This window comes from Electrona antarctica (genome assembly GCF_951216825.1).
Source record: "Electrona antarctica genome assembly, chromosome: 19".
Classification (NCBI taxonomy): Eukaryota; Metazoa; Chordata; class Actinopteri; order Myctophiformes; family Myctophidae; genus Electrona; species Electrona antarctica.
The window spans coordinates 3,462,319-3,481,298 of record NC_136800.1 but is presented as its reverse complement, the minus strand read 5'-3'; the positions used below and the strand labels follow the sequence as shown (position 1 = coordinate 3,481,298).

The 18,980-nt window shown below is 43.0% G+C and overlaps 1 protein-coding gene across 2 annotated transcripts in view; it reads left to right on the top strand.

Annotated features, from left to right (window-relative positions):
- Positions 1-18,980, top strand: part of fgf12a (fibroblast growth factor 12a) — a gene marked incomplete at both ends in the record, with an annotated part of 63,774 nt that overhangs the window by 29,868 nt on the left and 14,926 nt on the right. For both annotated transcript variants that reach the window (XM_079530178.1, XM_079530179.1), the window contains one exon: positions 6,722-6,825. In XM_079530178.1, coding sequence (XP_079386304.1) covers positions 6,722-6,825 — 104 coding nt within the window. The remainder of the gene's footprint in view (positions 1-6,721; positions 6,826-18,980) is intronic.

Below are 18,980 nucleotides of genomic sequence, written 5' to 3'. Positions count from 1 at the left end.
GTTATCGATTATTAGCTCGAGAGATTATTAGATCGAGATTATTAGATCGAGATTATTAGATCGAGATTATTAGATCGAGATTATTAGATCGAGATTATTAGATCGAGATTATTAGATCGAGATTATTAGATCGAGATTATTTAATACTCATATCTGTATCAATAGGAATGTGTATATTAGAGTGTTCTAGATACATAAATAAATGTTACATGAATAAATGTTTCATACAATATGTTGCAATAATTCTGACCTTTTATTACATTTGTTTTTAGTCTTGTCCATTTTTTGCATTATTCCAATTTAGGGGGGCGTGGTAACATTTTGATAGATTTTCAGCAATTTTGGGCCAAGGTGCGCTGCTTTTATTTTCTGCCGTTCATTACACAGTAGGTTGTAACATTTCTTATGTATGAAACATAAGCTTTTGGCTAAATTTAGTATTTGTCTGTTTCATTATGCTTGGTGCCAATCACTTAAATTGAAGTGTTTTCTTTTTAACAAATTTGCTACATTTCATGATCTAGATTCACATATGAGTAAACTAAGGCACGGATGTTAGGTATATGTATTTATGACATTTGAGAAAGATTTTGTGTTGCCAAAATAAATTTAACACATTTTACAAGCAAAATACTGCAGGATATTATGAGTAGAACTTTTAACCCAAAGTCCAGAAGGGTATTATCTATGCAAAAATGCATTGAATGAGTAGTGCCCATGACGCGGGAACGAAACTGAACGAAAAAGGACCTCACAATATGGCCTATAGGTAATTATTTAGTTTATTTTAATGATTATTTAGGACACAAGAAACACTTTCCTAGGGTTATGGTTTAGGTTTATGTGTGTAATATGTTTTAAAAAGAAATATATATTTTAGTCATAATGCCATGTTCATGACCAAAAACCCGTAAATGTGGTCTCACTTCCTTCCTGGACTACAAAGTCACACCTCCATGCAGCCTCCCCCCTCTCCACAAGGAGGGGAAGTGCACCAAAGCATTATGGGCATTGTAGGAATTCAGCTATCCAGTCAAACCCTAGACAAACACACAGACTTCATTATTTTTCTGGCCATAGGGTGCAACTTTCAAATGGTGCTACTGCTATCTACTACAAATCCTATTAACCCATTTAGACTGTACGACGTGTGGGAACGTCATAACTAATCCAACCGACGGGAGTGCATTTTCATTGATATCAAGCGAGAGAAAAATATTCTGAATTTATTTTTTATTTTTTAGTTGGTCTCATCTTCTGCACCATACTCCTTGCTCTTTCGCACATGCGTGTTGTCGTCAATTCCCTGTTTACCGTTCACAAAGAAAGGCTCGGCACGCGTAATCTAAGGAGCTCTCCGTGGTTTTGACCAGATGGATATACTAAGCTCTTCATTTCTGACTTCAACATGCCTCTCGTTCAAAATATGAAGCGAGCGATCATCAGCGACTTTATCGTAATCTTAGCGAGGTAAGCAAGCAAAAATATGTATCCCGGTTTTTGTCCGGAACGGAAGTGGAGTGGCTACCGTGGCTTACAGAGTAAAAGTGGCCATATCTTCCCGGCACCCCAAGCTTCTATTTTGAAAGAAATCCCTGCACTGATTGTGTTAACATTGAGTGACTGCATTTTCTTCCAGCGGTGAAAGTTGCCTTTTAAGGCGGGTGGACTCATCATATTTTTGAAATACGGCACTACTAACTACTAACTAGTAACTATGCATGTGGAGTGGCCTGATCAGCGCTCTGAATCTGGTCATTTATTCCGTTCTGAACCGCGAAATCTCAATCTCAGAAACCCCAAACGTATACATTTGAATTGATATGTTCGGCACGTGGCACTTATCGCACGATGGTGCATAAATGAAGCAGGGAGCCATGCAGTATAGGGTCCTTCGATCGTGTCGCCCGCACCAGTAGCCCGGCCAACATGGCGGGCCCAGAATCATACCAACAGCGGGCCCAACAAAGCAGAAGGCAGGCAGCGCGTCGATTCTTATTGAGTGGAATTGAATAGCGTTGCATGCATGGGCTGGACGACGGAACCACATTGGCACGTCTCCACTTAATCCCCGCCAGCCTTATCTGATTTCCCATTGCCACTTAACAATCATTCCAACAACACAGGCAGCCCTGGCTCACACACCAGGCACCTATGTACCCTCTAGCGCTGATTGCAATCCACCCACCCAGAGAGCAGGTGGTGCTCAAATGCAGTGAGGAAGTTACTGTTGAAGCCTTGGGATCCGCTGTTGGCTGATGCTCTGCCATAACATTAACACTCTCTACACTCTGCAGCGCTGTTTCCCACTGGGTCGGTATACCCTTCGTGTGGGCCTGTGTGGTTTCCTGTATACATTTTGTTTTGAATTATTATTATTATTATTATTATTATTTCAAACACATTTTCCAAAAAACATTCCCCCAAAAAAGCTACGTTTTCATAAAAAAAAACAATTAAATAAGTAATTTCATGGAGAAATCAAAGCAAAATCAAGATGAGTGCCGTGGTTTTTGTATTTTTGTCCAGTTTTTTATGGGCTTATAATTAGACCCCTTGGTGTGGTTGTTATGTGCAATGATTTGTATTTAGGGTTTCTTCCTGAAGGCTGAAACCTTGACAGTCAAACGTGTCAATGAAAAAGAAAACTGATATAGTGACATCACAATATCATCCCCTCCCCTAACCCCTCCCCCTTTATCATACAACAACAGCTGTGGGTGCGGCTTCAGTTCAGGTGGATCACCACCCATCACCGTAACCTTCGTCTTCTAGGCAAACCAGGTGGGCGTGTACTGTCCACATAAAAACGTCATTTTAACCAATTCTGTACACTTTTTTGAAAAAGAGTCTGCCTCCTTATATAATAATAATACCTGATGATCATGTTTTAGGGTGGTAAAAAATCATGGCACTCCATCTTTAAGAAGTATAGGGAAACTAGTTGATCTACAAGCTCACACAACGATGTAGATCGTTGTGTGATATAGCATGTAGATCTGCTATTTTCACTTTTGGGTCACGGGCTAAAAAGTTTGGGAACCACTGTTCTACAGCAGTGGTTCCCAAAGTGGGGTCCGGGGACCCCCAGGGGTCCTTCAGGGAGTTCCAGGGGGTCCCCAGCTTAAATGATAGTTAGGAACCAAATGGACCCTTATGGGTCTGTAACTTTGAGAGTGTACAAATGGAACCAAATGGACCCTAACGGGTTCATTTGGTTCCATGTGTACACTCTCAGAGTTAAATTAACATTGATTTTACAATATAAATTGGGGGTCCCAGAGATAGAAATGACATTAGATGGGGGTCCGTAGACTAATATGCATGTCAAGATGGGCGTTAAACAGGTTGAGAATCACTGCTAGAGCATACTGTATATTTTCTAATGGGGGTCCGTGGGCTAATTAGTGTCAATGTGGGGGTCCTTGACATGAACGAGTCATGTGGTACTTCATCGTACAGCATTGTCCCGTGCACTGTAGATTTTGACAGCAAATTTAGATTTTAGTTTTAGACAGTTTCATTTACTTTTAGTCCCATTTTACTTAGTCACCTGGAATGTTTTAGTCTTAGTCTAGTTTTAGTCGACTAAATATCCTAAGACTTTAGTCGACTACATCTACAGTTGAGTTGAGTTAGTCGACTAAAAGTTGGCGGGCCTTGATGCGGTCGTAATGGGTGATTTCACAATTGCTTTGAAAATAGCCGATCTACAATCTTGCAGATCTGCTATTTTCGTCATGCAACCAAGCGTAAAATTACTTGTGTCTATTACTTATACTGGATCTCTTGTCCACTAGTCCCTTCCTAACATTTTAGTCTAGTTTTGATTTGTTCATGAAATTGTCAATATATTTTTAGTTTGGGTCATCATAGCTTAGTTTTCATTTAGTTTCCATTTAGCTTTCGTCAGTGGAAAAAAAGGTAGTCGACGGACCAAAACAAAATCAATACTGGTCCCGTGTCGAAAGTAGTGCATCAGTACAGGCTCACACAATGCTACGGCCTGCAAAAGAACCAAACTAAAGCTTAGCTAAGCGAGAGAGGCCAGTGAGTGCATATACGGTTTTTAAATTCCCTCTCCTCTTTCTTTCTGTTTTTTTTTTCTTTTCTTATGGATTAATTAATGTCCCCCACAACTGATTTCAGTCATTGTCTCCACCAGGCCGAAGGCATGGGGAGAGAGTATGTTTTGCACTCCGTCCGTGTGTCCGTGTGTCCGTCCGTCCGTCCGTCCGTCCGTCCTTCCGTCTGTGAACAGCTAATCTCCGGCACCGTTAACCCGGTCCATGCCAAATTTTGCACACACACTCCCTGGATGCCAATGATGAACCTCTGCCCCAGAATTTCCAGAACGGCCTGTTATAGCGCCACCAGGAGGCCGCTTTGTGCAAAACAAGTTTTTGGACAGTACACCTACAGATTTTGTCCAAACATCAGGCAAATTGGTACACAGTCTCTCTAGAGCCATTCAACGAAACGCGTCTTTCAGATTTCTCAGACTCTATCCTGATTGGCTAAGATTGGCTTCCAAAGTTCGCAGGAGTGCTCAGTTTTAAAAAAAATGCTGCAAATCATGAACACATTGTGTGATTTCCGTGAAATTGTGCACGCACATTCCCACTAGGCCGAGGAAGAAATGCCACATGAACATTTTCAACTCAGCCTCATGGTGGCGCTATAACTGGCTGAAAAGTGTTTTTACCTCTAACTGCACGGATCTGTGGATAACTTTGTATGCCAACTCCTGAACTCTGCCCCTCCTCAATGACACTGAACAATGATACCCCCTTCCTCCTACCCATCTGAACTCTCATGCTCACACCATACATACAGTAGCATCTTATGGCTTGTGTGGGTGGGTGTGTATATATGCATACTTCTTAATTATACTTCATTGCTTATTTTTATTATTTTTCTATTTATTATATACTACTGTACATACTGTACATTCTGTACATTCATCAACAAGTATATTTATTTCCATTACTGCATTACTGTATTGCACTCTGGCTGGACGCCACTATTAATTTCATTGTCAAAGTATTTGTATACTATGTGCAGTGACAATACATTGAATCTAATCTAATCTAATCTAGAGGCCAAGGAAAAACCTTTGCCTGGAATCTTTGCCTGGAATATGTAAAACACATTTTCTAATATTACAACTTCAGATTTTATCCAAGTTTCACGCAAATCGGTACACATGCTCTTCATAGTCATGTGATCAAGACGGGTTTATTCGATTTCTCATAATCCACCCTCATTGGCTACGATTGGCTTCTAAACTTTTCAGGAGTAGCCCGCTTTGTACCCGTTTTGTACAAATCGCCACAACTACTCAACGCAGCGTCCGATTGTGGTGAAACTGTGCATGCATATTCCCACTAGGCTTTGGAAGAAATGCCACTTGACAGTTTTCAAATCAGCCTCATGGTGGCGCTACAACAGGCCAAGCCGCGTCACACACACACACACACACACACACACACACACACACACATACACACACACACACACACACACATGACACACACACACACACACACACACACACACACACACACACACACACACACACACACACACACACACGTTTATATTGCTCCTAAACATTTTGCCAAACATCACACACACACACACACACACTCCTATCCTCCTGGTGGAGACCTGTGCCCAGAAGGGCACTTTTTCTAGTTTGGATTCTGGAGATGCCAGCATTTCTTCTATTTAAGCATAAGCGAATAAGCCAAAGTAGCCTATTCTACAAGCTCTCAATGAGAGCTTGTAGAATAGGCTACTTTAGCTTATTTTAAGATTAGAGCATTTGAAGTGGTCAAACTATAAAAGGCAAGGCTTTTGCACACCTACAGGCGACAGGTGCGTAGGAGAGGGTAAGGTGCCCGACAATGAAAAAGAACAAACACTGTCTTCAAATGCAGTGAAAGAACTTTAATAGGGAGACAGCAACGTTTCGGCCTTCATCAGGCTGTCTTTATGATAAAGATAAAGATAGCCTGATGAAGGCCGCATAGGCCGAAACGTTGCTGTTTCCCTACTAAAGTTTTTGATGAAAATAGTGGAAAATCACTGCTAGAGCTGTGAAAACTCTTCTCTTATGGGGGTCCCTGGCCTAACTTTTCTAATGGGGGTCCGAGGGCTAATGTAATGAGTGTCACTTTGGTGGTACCTGACATGCAAACTGATTTAATTGACACGTTGTGTTAATTGTTTTAGGAAACAGCTGCTGTTTTGTGGGCACACACAGTTCCAGTCGTGATATTTTATTTTGCTGTATAGGCAGTAGTTCCCAAAGTGGGGTCTGGGGACCCCCAGGGGTACCTGAGGGAGTTCCAGGGGGTCCCCAGCTAAACGATAGTTTGGAACCAAATGGACCCTTATGGGTCTGTAACTCTGAGAGTGTACAAATGGAACCAAATGGACCCTAACGGGTCCATTTGGTTCCATTTGTACGCTCTCAGAGTTAAATTAACATTGATTTCACAATATAAATTGGGGGTCCCAGAGATAGAAATCCCAATAAATGGGGGGTCCGTAGACTAATGCATGTCAAACTGGGCGTCCTTGAAATTAAACGGGTTGAGAATCACTATCGCTAGAGCCGTAAACATCTTCAATTTAGGGGTCCTTGACATGAAAAAGTGTGGGAACCAGTGGGCTAATCCATGTGTTCTGTCTCTCTCTCTCCGTCTGCGTGCAGCTCTGTTTAATCTTATCCCCGTTGGTCTGAGAGTGGTGGCCATCCAAGGAGTGAAGAGTGCCACCTATATCGGCATGAACGGAGAGGGAAATCTCTACAGCTCAGTAAGATATATATATATATATACACTTTCTTCAATCAGCCGTGTGGGCGTGTGTGTGTGTGTGTGTGTGTGTGTGTGTGTGTGTGTGTGTGTGTGTGTGTGTGTGTGTGTGTGTGTGTGTGTGTGTGTGTGTGTGTGTGTGTGTGTGTGTGTGTGTGTGTGTGTGTGTGTGTGCACGTGCGTGTGTGCGCGCTAGGGCATTAAGCAACTAGTCGACTAGTAAATCCACTAGTCGACCTTGTTGGTTGACTAGTTGATAAGAAAGAAAAAAAGGAGGGGGGGGTTATTTATTTCCTGATTTCCTGATTTTGTAGGCCTCAAGATCAGGTAGATTAATAGTTATAGTCACCAATGTAGACAGTTTTTAAATGTACAAATATTTATTTCCAAAAAAAAAACATAATAGGTAGTTAAACAACTAGTCGACTATATTTGTGAGGGCCACGACGATGGTAACAACACCAGCCAAATGAAGGAAGAAAAGCATCATTTTGATTTCCCTCCCCCAAAAGAAATAGTTTCAGGTTGAAATATTTGTTCTGAATGCCCCCACAAAGATAGTAATAAGACAACATGTGAGTGTCATCGTAACTGTTTGCACGATTAGGTGTACCTTGTCCAGTAATACTTTCCGTGCCTCGTGTGCGTACGCGTGTGTGCGCGTGTGTGTGCGTTTGAGTGTGTTTGAGAGAGAAACAGAGAGAGAGAGAGAGACAGAGAGAAAGAGAGAACTTGTAGGGTTCAATTATAACGCCCTCATTAACACATTTCGTTGTTCTTGTTGTTTCTTTTAATAATATCCCACTTCAAAGAGTCGACATGGCTCCTCGAAAGCCTTTAATCCCTGCTCTATTCAAGAGCTCTTCAGATGTTCTTTTCCGTTATTTTGTGCCTTAGTTATTATTCCTGGGTTTTTGGAGCAGTGCAGAAGGCTTCTTTGTATCTCGTTTATTTAACGCACAGTGTAACAGTAATGCTGCTCTTTCTCTCAAATCTTTCTTTCACAGTGAACGTTATTAACTCAAATCTTTGCTTCTGGTCCCTGGAACAACATATTTTCAGATGGGGGTCGGTGGCCAATTACATATAATTATTTGGGAATTTTTGGGGGGAAATAGTTTGAGCACCACTGATATAGAAACATAGGGTTTGATTTAAAAGACATTTTGTAGAATCTGGTCTCAGTCCTACATTTCTTAAAGGTTTCGTGACATTCATTTTCTTTTTTTTTGTCTTTCTTTTAGGTTTTATTACCTCAATTTCACCCACACCACCTGAACTTTGAACATTTGAATGTGTTTCTGTGTTCTGGCGTTTTCTCTGTGTGACAAACAGGCCTCAACAGTGACATCTGCTGGCAAGTCATATATGGGATTTGTGGACTCTTACCTCACAGTCCACAGGAAAATCAGAGCACTTGTTTGAGCCAGAAAACCCCAGACCACAGAAAATCTACTGAATGTTTAAAGTTCAGGTTTTTTTGGGGTGCAATTGAGCTCAGAAAACCTAAATAAAATAATACAAATTACAAAAACTTTTTTTTATGTCACAATCCCTTTTAAAGATTAGCACCACGAACGCCCGGGGGTATTTAGGACCATTAAATCAGAGCGCCCAGCGATTTACAGCAACGGCGCACTAGGCGCTATCCTGGATGTAGCTGAAGTAGCTTGATGTAGCCCAAACACTCCCGAGGCGATCGACAACAACGGGAGGTATGATTAATTCTAACGCGACTAGCGACGGGACCACGATGGGCCTTCTAAAACATAATCTTTGCTTAGAATTGGACGGAATGATTTAGATCAAGAGTTATTCACGTTTTAAGATTTTCGGTCTCATCCGCTAAAATGGGGGGGGGAACATTTTCGATGACGTCCCAACCGGAAATGACATCAAATATTGCGCAACAGACGCTCCCGAGAGCGATTGGGATCGGTTTTGATATCAATAAATCTCCGTCTTATTAATCTCCGTCCTGATCGAGCGCTGGGCGTTACTATTTGATAGGACGGAGAACTCCGTTTATGCCGCTCGCGGTGTTAATCACATGCGCCAATAACTAAGCTTGTGCTGTAGCTCTATATATAGCATGGTAGAAAAGCACCACATCCCATTGTCCTCTCATTTGAGGCCTCTCCTAGTGCAGGAGGAAGGTTTTATATGTTGCTTTTTGTGAAACAGAGATAAGGATTTATGTCATGGATATCATAGATCAATGCAGAGTGTTAACATAACGCTGAAAGTGTAAAAAAAAAAATGGACTGCAGATTGTGTAACTGTTGCCACAGATAATGAACACATGCCTCTGGTATAGGAATGTGGTGCGGAGAGAGAGAGGGAGAGAGAGAGAGAGAGATGGAAAGATAAAGGACGAAGAGATGCGACAAGGAGTGAATGTGACTTCACCTATATAGCCTCAGGAAGCCCCATCTAATCAGCTCCATTTTCAATTAAACAGGTGACACGTTAGATTTATGCGCACGCTTGACATCTACTGCCATACTGTATGACATTTCCCAGTGTGTGCGCGTGCGTGCGTGCGTGCGTGCGTGCGTGCGTGCGTGCGTGCGTGCGTGCGTGCGTGTGTGCGTGCATGCATGCGCGTCCGTGCGTGCGCGTGGATTGTGTGTGGAGTGTGGACAGACACAGCGGGGGAACCGGCATCTGAGTATAAAGCTCTGTCGTACTTTGTTGCGTTGCAGGTGTCACACTATAATCTACAAGCCTCTGTAGAGTTTATAGGTCTGCTATTTGGGTGCAGGAGAGAATACGGAGGTAGGGAATAGGGATATATCTCGCTGGCTGACTGATTATGTAACTTCAAATTCAGGATTCCTAATCCAGTTAACAGCATGTGTTACAGTGGAAACAAGCTGGGGGGATGGGACTACTACATTTCCCAGAATGCTGTCTGATCATCACCGGTCAGTCATGACTGTCTGTCTGTCTGACTGACTGACTGACTGGACCTGGAGGTCTCAACCCCTGAAAGCATCTGAAATGTACAGACCAGCTAGGGTCCATTCGGTTCCTCATCTTGCATTGTCAGAGGATCAAAGTTTGGAGGTTGGAAGGAGCATGTATTGGGCTTAAAACACTTTCAACCTGTCATTATAGAGCGTCGCAGTCCCCCCCCCCCCCCCCCCTCGAGAGACCCGGAAAAGAATTCCCCGTTCATTTTTCTCATAGACTTTTCAAAAAGTATTTATTTAAAGACGTTTACGCTGTGCGGACAAAGCCAACTCGAGTTGTGACAAATCATGACAACAAACACAATTGTTTGGGCCGAACAAATAATTAGAAAGAAGAAAAAAACTGCACTTTTTTTTTTTGTAATTATTTGTTTGGTCCAAAATATTGTGTTTTGTTGTCATGATTTGTCACAACTCGAGTTGGCTTCGTATGACGCTTATAAGGTCTTTAAATAAATACTTTTTGAAATGTCTATGGGGAAAATGCCTTTGGAATTATTTCCTGGGCCTGGCGTCGTCATGAAAGGGGGCGGGACTGCGACGCTCTATACTGTACTGTAGGTGTTGCATTGCGATGCTTTGTGAACTTGTAGATCTAGTCTATTTGCGATACTTCTCTGTGACACTGTCGAGTTGCGTATAAAATAGGCCATTCATTTATGAAAATAAAATATATATATTAAAGATTCAGGGCAGTATTATGCGTGTCTTAAGTACCAGGTCTTATTACTTAACTTAAGACCTGGAGGCGTGATCAATGCCATTTGGCTATTCTGAGTGGCCAAACAGCATTGACCACGCCTCCAGGTCTTAAGTTAAGTCATAAGACCTGGTACTTAAGACACGCATAATACTGCCCACGCCGTATTTAAGTCTATTAGCTCCCAAACTGCCATTGTTTAATATTCACCTAGTTGTCAGTCACTTGGAGCAGCTGCTGCCTTCTATATATTTCACCCAACGACCGTTTGCCGTATTCCAGTTACTGCTCAGTATTAAACGTCCTGTCATCGTCTGTAGTGGAAAAGACCTATATTCGAAGTCGTTTGGAACAGCAAATCACGGCCCTTAAGTTTATACAAAGAAAGGAAGAGACAGAGAGAGTGAGGGAGGGAGAGAGAGAAAGTGTGCGTGTGTGTGCGTGTGTGCGTGCGTGCGTGCGTGCGTGTGTGCGTGCGTGCGTGCGTGCGTGCGTGCTCTGTCAGAGATGCTTTAACAGGAACAGCTTAAAGGCCATTTTAATTAAAGCAGGGAAGAGAGATGTAGCTCTCCCAGGCCATATGCAGCTGGCCTGGCCTTCCAGACGCGTGCATGGCAGCTAGAGAGACGCATTGGGAAATGAGCATATGCCCTGGCAGGCCCAGTGTAGAGCCTGTGTGGTGCCCTGGCAGGCCCAGTGTAGAGCCTGTGTGGTGCCCTGGCAGGCCCAGTGTAGAGCCTGTGTGGTGCCCTGGCAGGCCCAGTGTAGAGCCTGTGTGGTGCCCTGGCAGGCCCAGTGTAGAGCCTGTGTGGTGCCCTGGCAGGCCCAGTGTAGAGCCTGTGTGGTGGGCTGGGATCACATACTGTATAGGGAGGTTTGCAAAAATCCACACAGCAGCCAGTGCTGATTTTGACAGCAAAGTTTGATTTTAGTTTTAGTCATATATATGGGCTCCATTTCCGTCACCGCTAAACCCCTTATCCCTAAACTTCTTTGCCTTTTTTTTTACTATTTTGAAAAACATTTTTGAATAGTTCAACTAGCCAATCTACATTGACACGTTGTGAGCTTGTAGACTGGCCATTTGAACTATTCAAAAATGTTTTGCAAAATAGGAAAAAAAAAAGGCAAAGAAGTTTAGAGATAAGGGGTTTAGCGGTGAGTAGTTTTCATTTAGTTTTAGTCACATTTTGGTCACCTGGAATGTTTTAGTGTTGGTCTAGTTTTAGTCGACTCAACATCATACGATTTTAGTCGACTCAACATCATACGATTTTAACCGACTAAATCTACAGTTGATTTAGTCGACTAACATTTATTTTGGTGGGCCTTGATGCCGTCGTAATGACTGATTTTACGCTTGCTGAAAAGAGCCGATCTACAAGCTCACAAGTCTGTAGATCGGCTATGTGTGAGCTTGTAGATCTGCTATTTTCAGCATGCAACCAAGTGTAAAATGACTTATACTGGATCTCTTCTCCACTTGTCCCTTCCTATAACATTTTAGTTATAGTTGTCGAAATTGTCAATATATTTAGTCTTAGTTTTAGTCATCATAGCTTAGTTTTCATTTAGTTTCCATCTAGTTTTCGTCAGTGAAAAAAGGTAGTCGACGGACGTTTTTTGTCTTGAAACACTCAACCGCCATGCTGTTTCCATGCACGGCAATCACACACATCTGGAGTGTTCATTTAACTCAGAAAAGGGTCCTCTAGAGAACAGGGGTTCCCAAACCTTTTTGGCCCAGGTACCCCCAGCTTGGGGGTAAGAATTTTTTCCAGGTACCCCCTGGAAAAGACACCGATAAGCATATTTGCAACCTTACATTTAGATGCCATTGGAACTATTTGTATTAAAACTTTTCAATCACAGTCACAACACATTTTCACAACATTTATTTATTTCAGATGTTATCTTAGAATAGATGTAGACCTATTTGACAGTGCAGAAACATAATTGACTTCCTTGATGCATCAATTAAGCGTCAACGACCATCAGCTGGTCACAGTCACAGACACTCAGCCTCTGCAGCACTCTAACTGAAAGTGACTGCATGGAGTTTCATTTCTATCCAAAGGTCATTGAATGATGGAATATGATTAAGGATTACTGTGATTATGGTAAGCTCACATATCACACATACCATAATTCACTGGCAAAAAAAAACATTTTTGAAGAAAAGAAGAAATCTGAATTATTTCGCGGACCCCCTGGCTATGCGTCGCGGACGCCCAGGGGTACTTTGACACTTTCAGAGTTAAAATAACTAATAACTAATTCTCTCTCTCTCTCTCTCTCCCCCTTTTGTATCGCTCCATATTATTTATCGGTTTCACTGTTTTTCCTGGCCATCTCCCCTGCCTTCCTCCCCCCCAAGGGCTCAATCAGAGCAGAGTAAAGAGAGACGCACAATCAGCCTTGATCGCCTGCCAAGCATGAGATCATTCCCTGTGTTCTCTCTCTTTGCTTTCTCTCTGTCTCGACCCCCCCACACATCCCCCGCCCTTCCCCTCTCCTGTCCCCTCTCTCTCTCTCTCTCTCTCTCTCTCTCTCTCTCTCTCTCTCTACAGCTCCCCCTCCCCAAAACGATGTCTTTTCTCACTGCCTGTTCGTGGTGTTGTGTGTTTGGTCTCCCTGGTGTCTTCAGAGCCCCCAGGAGCTAATTACTGAGGGATGTCCTCCTCCCTTCTAGCCTCCCTCCTTCTCGCCTCTGTTCTTGTTAGTGCGCACGTGTGTCTGTGTGTGTGTGTGTGTGTGTGTGTGAAACTCTCTCTCTCTCTCTCTCTCTCTGTTGTGTACAGCCATGTTACACTGATTCACCGAAACATTGAGCTGTGGCTCAGGAGGTAGAGCAGGTCGTCCAATGATCTCTGGGTCGGCGGTTCGAATCCCGGCTCCTCCTCCTGTCCACATGTCGAAGTGTCCTTGGGCAAGACACTGAACCCTACATTGCCTACAATGTGTTGGTCGGTGTGAGCTTTGCCACCTTTGGTGTGTGAATGTGGGAAGTGAGGACGCTGGCGTCGACTGTTCGCCGCTTCACCTCCCAAATGTATGAATGAATGAACCATTGTAAAGCGTGTTGAGCACTTGGAAAAGCGCTATAAAAATGCAATTCATTAAAAATGCAATTCATTATTCGTTTATCCTTTATATCTTTCGCACGCACGTGCGCACGCGCGCACTCTCGCCCGCTCTCTCTCCCCTCTATCTGTCCTTGTTGCCTCAATGTTTGTAATTTACAGGGTCTCGCAGAGGCATATTTCCTAGTAGGTCCGCTATAGCAATTTATGTTCTTTTGACAAATGTTGTATTTCATAATCTGCGGTCTATCCATATCGAATAGGAAGTGATTTACATGGACCATTTGGCCACTGCATGGAGTGAATAGTACACCTTGAAGGCCACCTTGAAGTGTCCTCTTTTAGTATGCAGTACTTTATCAGTTGACCAAGTGTTGCGGTGCGAGGAACACTTTGTGATGAACTATAGGAACAATAAAGAAGGAATACTCTCACGGGGGGGCGTGGCACGGTCTCCTGCGGCAGGTTGGCACATGCGCAGTGTAAACAGGAACTGCGATGATGGAGTGTTCCAGCAACAAAAAATAAATTAAACTTGGCTTATACCTGAGCCCAGTATTTGCCTTCCTGCTGATTATGATTGCTAATTGGCTGCTGCCTCACACCGTGGCTCTGATACATTTTTCTCCCCAATTCAGACGTTGCCAATTCTCCCCCATATGTTTAGTAGTCCCTGTCCCTGCTCAACCCCTACCGTTTGGTCTGCGGACGGTGTAGTGCACCCATGGGCAACTGGCGGCCCGGGGGCCACATGCGGCCCCCAACCTTCACTTAATGCGGCCCGCAGGTTTATTATCAGAATACTGAGATGTCATTGATTTCAGCTGTTACAAAAGCATGACCCGCTTTAATAGTAGTAGCCTATTCAAATGTTATTGTCTTTTTTCCATGTCCAATGTTAACATAACTAACTGAATGCATTTGAAATTCAATACAAAGGTTAAGTTTCAGGATTCCGATTTTTTTTTAAAAGCAACAAATAATTCAGGATTTCAATTCAAATATAGCAAAAAATAGCTGATCTACTTCCGAGGCTACTGATCTACAAGCTCAGAACGGGTATAGTGGTTGTTCCACTCTGGTCGAACAGAGTCGGGGTTATTGTGCATGTTGGAAACACTCTTCTACACCAGTGGGTCTCAAATTGTCCTTGAGTGGGTTCCAAATGAGCCCTGTACAGGTCTGTGTTACGGGTACATTTGGTTCCATTTGTACACTCTCAGAGTTATGGGGTTCCTTAATGAAATTAAAACGTTTGAGAACCACCACTGTACACTAAATGGAACAGGGCCTTAATTAGTATCATCGGTAACACCTGGGAAGGAAGTATAGGGAAGGGGCCGGGAAGTAGGACGAGCTAAGTTCCCTGCACACTACTGCGTTTTTTCAGATTTTTAGCAGCGTTTTTCGGTCGGGTTTCCGGGGGAAAAAAAGGATCCAGTCTGCAAGGAGCTTTAATCTGTGTGCATATAGGGTGTAAAAACATGTACGTCACCAAGAGGGGGGCGGCGCCATTCTTGTTGGCTTTAAACTCTAGCCCACATCACTCAGAATAGAGTGACGGTGGTATGTTTTTGTAAATATTGAGCTTGTTCTTGGCGACAACATAGTGAACCAACACCAGGATGGATAGAAAGAACGTCGGGCCCAAATACCTTACAAGGAAAATGTCGTGAACAAACACGGCTGTGCTTAGATACTTTGTTGAACGTTATGTCTCTGCACCGTGCAGCCGAGATCCAAGCCATTCTACGTCTTTTTGTAAACTCGTCAATCTGGGTTCCTTGATGCCGTCTCCATGCTGGAAAGCTGAAAATCGAATTCTGTTTTCTGGCTCATTCCCTCGACGTGACCTGCTGTGGCACTTATTTACTGAGCAAGTCTGCACCATTGTGAGGTCAGTTTAAAAAAATAACGTATACAAGCACACCGGATAGTCGCTCAATGTAAACAAACCAGACTAGCCAACAAGAATAGCTACCACGTGACACATATGTTGACTCCCCCTCAAGGAGATTTGACGCTCTATAGGGCCCATTGAGTTTGTTGGGAGTTCCCAGCAAAGCCAGAGGCAGCAGGGTAGGATACAAACAGTGTTGTTTTTGCCAGCAAATTTTGATTTTAGTTTTAGTCATAGTCTCTTCAATAGTTTTCATTTAGTTTCAGTCACATTTTAGTCACCTGGAATGTTTTAGTGTTAGTCTAATTTTAGTCGACTAAATATCATAAGATTTTAGTCGACTATTTAGTCGAACAAAATGTATTTTGGCGGGCCTCGATGCCGTTGTAATGAAACTGCTGAAAATAGCCAATCTACAAGCCCACAACGCGTCGCAGTGCGACGCATTGTGAGCTTGTAGATCTAATAGAACTAATTGTAAAATGACTTATACTGGATCTCTTGTCCACTAGTCCCTTCCTAACATTTTAGTCTAGTTTTTATTTGTTGACGAAATTGTCAGTGTATTTAGTCTTAGTCTTAGCCATCATAGCTTAGTTTTGATTTAGTTTCCATTTAGTTTTCGTCAGTGGAAAAAGGTAGTCGACGAACATTTTTCGTCTTAGTTTTAGTCGACGAAATCAACACTGGATCCAAACAGCAGTCTCTCCACAGTGGTGGGCAGGAACATGCAGCTGCACCGCCCCTATGGTTTCTGGAGCCAGACTGTTGACTCATACAGCCTGTGTGCAATCTCTGAAGCTCTGAAAATAAGCCTGGAGTAAAGCTGATGTCACGCTTCCCCCCCCTACTTCCGTTTCGTCTTTGCAGTCACAGACATTAAGTCCTACTGTTTGTTAATCAAATTAGTTGAACTGTATATATAGCTTGCTTGTATTTTCGTGAACAGAAATGACTAACAGATGACAGCTTATCCTGTCTTGGCTTTCAGGGGGTGTAGTTCCAGACACTCTATCCTGTATAGCATCAGAGATTGTGAAATAGTTGTCTTGCTAATTGTCTTAATTGTCTTGTTAATTGTCTTGTTAATTGCACCACCCTGAGAGACGACACCCGCCACTGTTATTTTCGCTGGCATTGTTGAGCCTCTGTGCTGTAGTAGTATGACTAATTGTACATCTTTGGCCTTTTTCCCTTTATTGATAGGGTACAGTAATTAGACAGGAAAGGGGGAGAGAGATGGGGAGTGACACGCGGCAAAGGCCGCCGGGCTCGGGAGTCGAGGCCGGCTTGGCAGCCTAGGTTGAGCTAACCGTCCGGGCCTTATTCTTGAATCTTGCTCTCTTTATTCGGTTTCCTTTTAAAAAAAAATATGATTCTACATTATTTGATATATTAGTTGCTACAATGCTATAGCGTTCCCCTATAGGGTTGATTAAATCACATCTAATGGGGTCTATAATGTAACGTGACGGGTTGAGGTGGATGATAAAAGCGCGTAGAGATGAAATGCGTGGGAGTTCAGCATCTACCAGGAACGAGTTCCTCTCCATTATTTATAACACTTCTTCACTATGACCCAGTTTGCTGCACAGCGGTAACCACTGTCCTCCTCTTCCCTCTCTTATCTCTTGATGTCTCTCTTCAGCCCAGCTCTCTCAAAAACACGTGTACTCTCTCTTCTCTGCATCAACTCATTTCTAATGCTGATCTAAGAACGAAAGCCGGTTTGGGGGCATGCTGGGAGATGTTGCGCTTTGAGCTTCATGCAATACATCTTGTCAGCCAGTATTGGTCCTATACTGTACCTCATTACATGATATAAATGTCTATAGTAAGAGACGAGCAGGGAGACCACCTCCACGTTACTGGCACTGCGCAAATACTGTAGCATGGAATATGGTTGAGTATATTCCAGGAAACACCCGGTAAATTTACCAACAAACTCCGGTAAACTCCTGTATTGTACCAATCACCCCTGTATATTATTACTGCGTATATGCCCCCTAAACTTGAGGTTTATGGGCAAATCTAGTGCCCATAATTGCCCGTTAATCCCTCTTTTCACGCAGTGTGGAGTTGTATTAGTTATAGTGTGAAAAACAAGATGGGGGAGGAGCCTGAGGGGCTCGAATCTCACTTTCAAATGCTCCAGTTTTATTCACAGCACAGCAGCAATATACCACGTTTCAACCTCAATCAGATTCTAAAAATGTCTTCTACATCCTGACAGTTTTCTGAAAAAGCTATGTTTCTATGTCAGTCGTTCTTCGATTTTTCAAAAATAGCAGACCTACAAGCTCGTAGCGCGCCACTCGGTGGCGCGCTATGAGCTTGTAGATCTGCTATTTTTCAATAGCTAAAGCATAACATAATGCTAACACCAAAAGGGGTTCTCACCCAAAATGGGTTAAAGGACAACTTTAGTTTTTTTCGTTTCAACCTTGCAGTCTTTTTCAGTGTATCTCTGCTGTCGCGAAGAAACCAACTAACTCCAAAATGTTCATTTTTCGGGAACATTTTTCAGGAAATTCTGAAAACCATATATTTTTAAATCAAAGCAATACTGCCTCAATGTTGGTGTTGTGACTTTATATATTGTCAATTCCTTGCATGAGAGGGGGAGCGGTGGAGTTAGTTGCTTTAGCAGGCAGTTTGAGGGTCCAATGAAGTTAAGAGGTTTTTGTCCAAAGCATTTTTCCAAACTTTCCATAGAGCGCCGAAGTCTGACGTCACTTTCAGTAGAGGGCGCCAGTACACAGGTTCATGTATTTTTGAGTGGTGCAACCACTCCAAGGAACAGCAATGTCCGTGTTCACCTAACTATGTGACCACTATGTCACTATGAGCACGAGTACCAATGAGTACCAAAAGTGGCGCTGTTGTGCCAGAAACAGAGAGAGAGAGAGATAGTGCTGCACTGCTGCCTGCTAATGAGAGAGGGGGGGGGGGGGGGGGGTAGTTGCACCACTCAGTTCACTAACTGAACTGAGTTTGAAAAATAAACCGATCATCCCGGCCTTTCTGTCAGGGGGGTGGCTGTGCGTCGTTAATGATGTCCATTCATATTTGATACAGCCAGTTTCTGGAGAAAATGGAATTAATGTGGCCGCAAAAGCCTTGAAACTACAAGGGTATGAAAGCAATGTCGCTGCTAATATACGTCACGCCCAGCTGTCAACACATTTCCTGAGATTCCTTATTGACGTAAGCTCAGCTGGCAGTGACTCGACTCGTAGTAACCACAGTTTTTCATGTGTCTATGAGGTGACAGTACTTCATTAGACACCCTGGAGTCGTTTTTATGTGCAATGGTGTATTAACTTTGTATTTAGGGTTTCTTCCTGGAGGCTGAACCCTTGACAGTCAAACGGGCCAATGAAATAAACAGTAATATTATTATATAATAGTGACATCACACTATCAGCCCCTCCCCTAACCCCTTAACGCCCTACCAACAGTCATTAAGACATGAAAATCCCTTGACTCCTTCAAAAC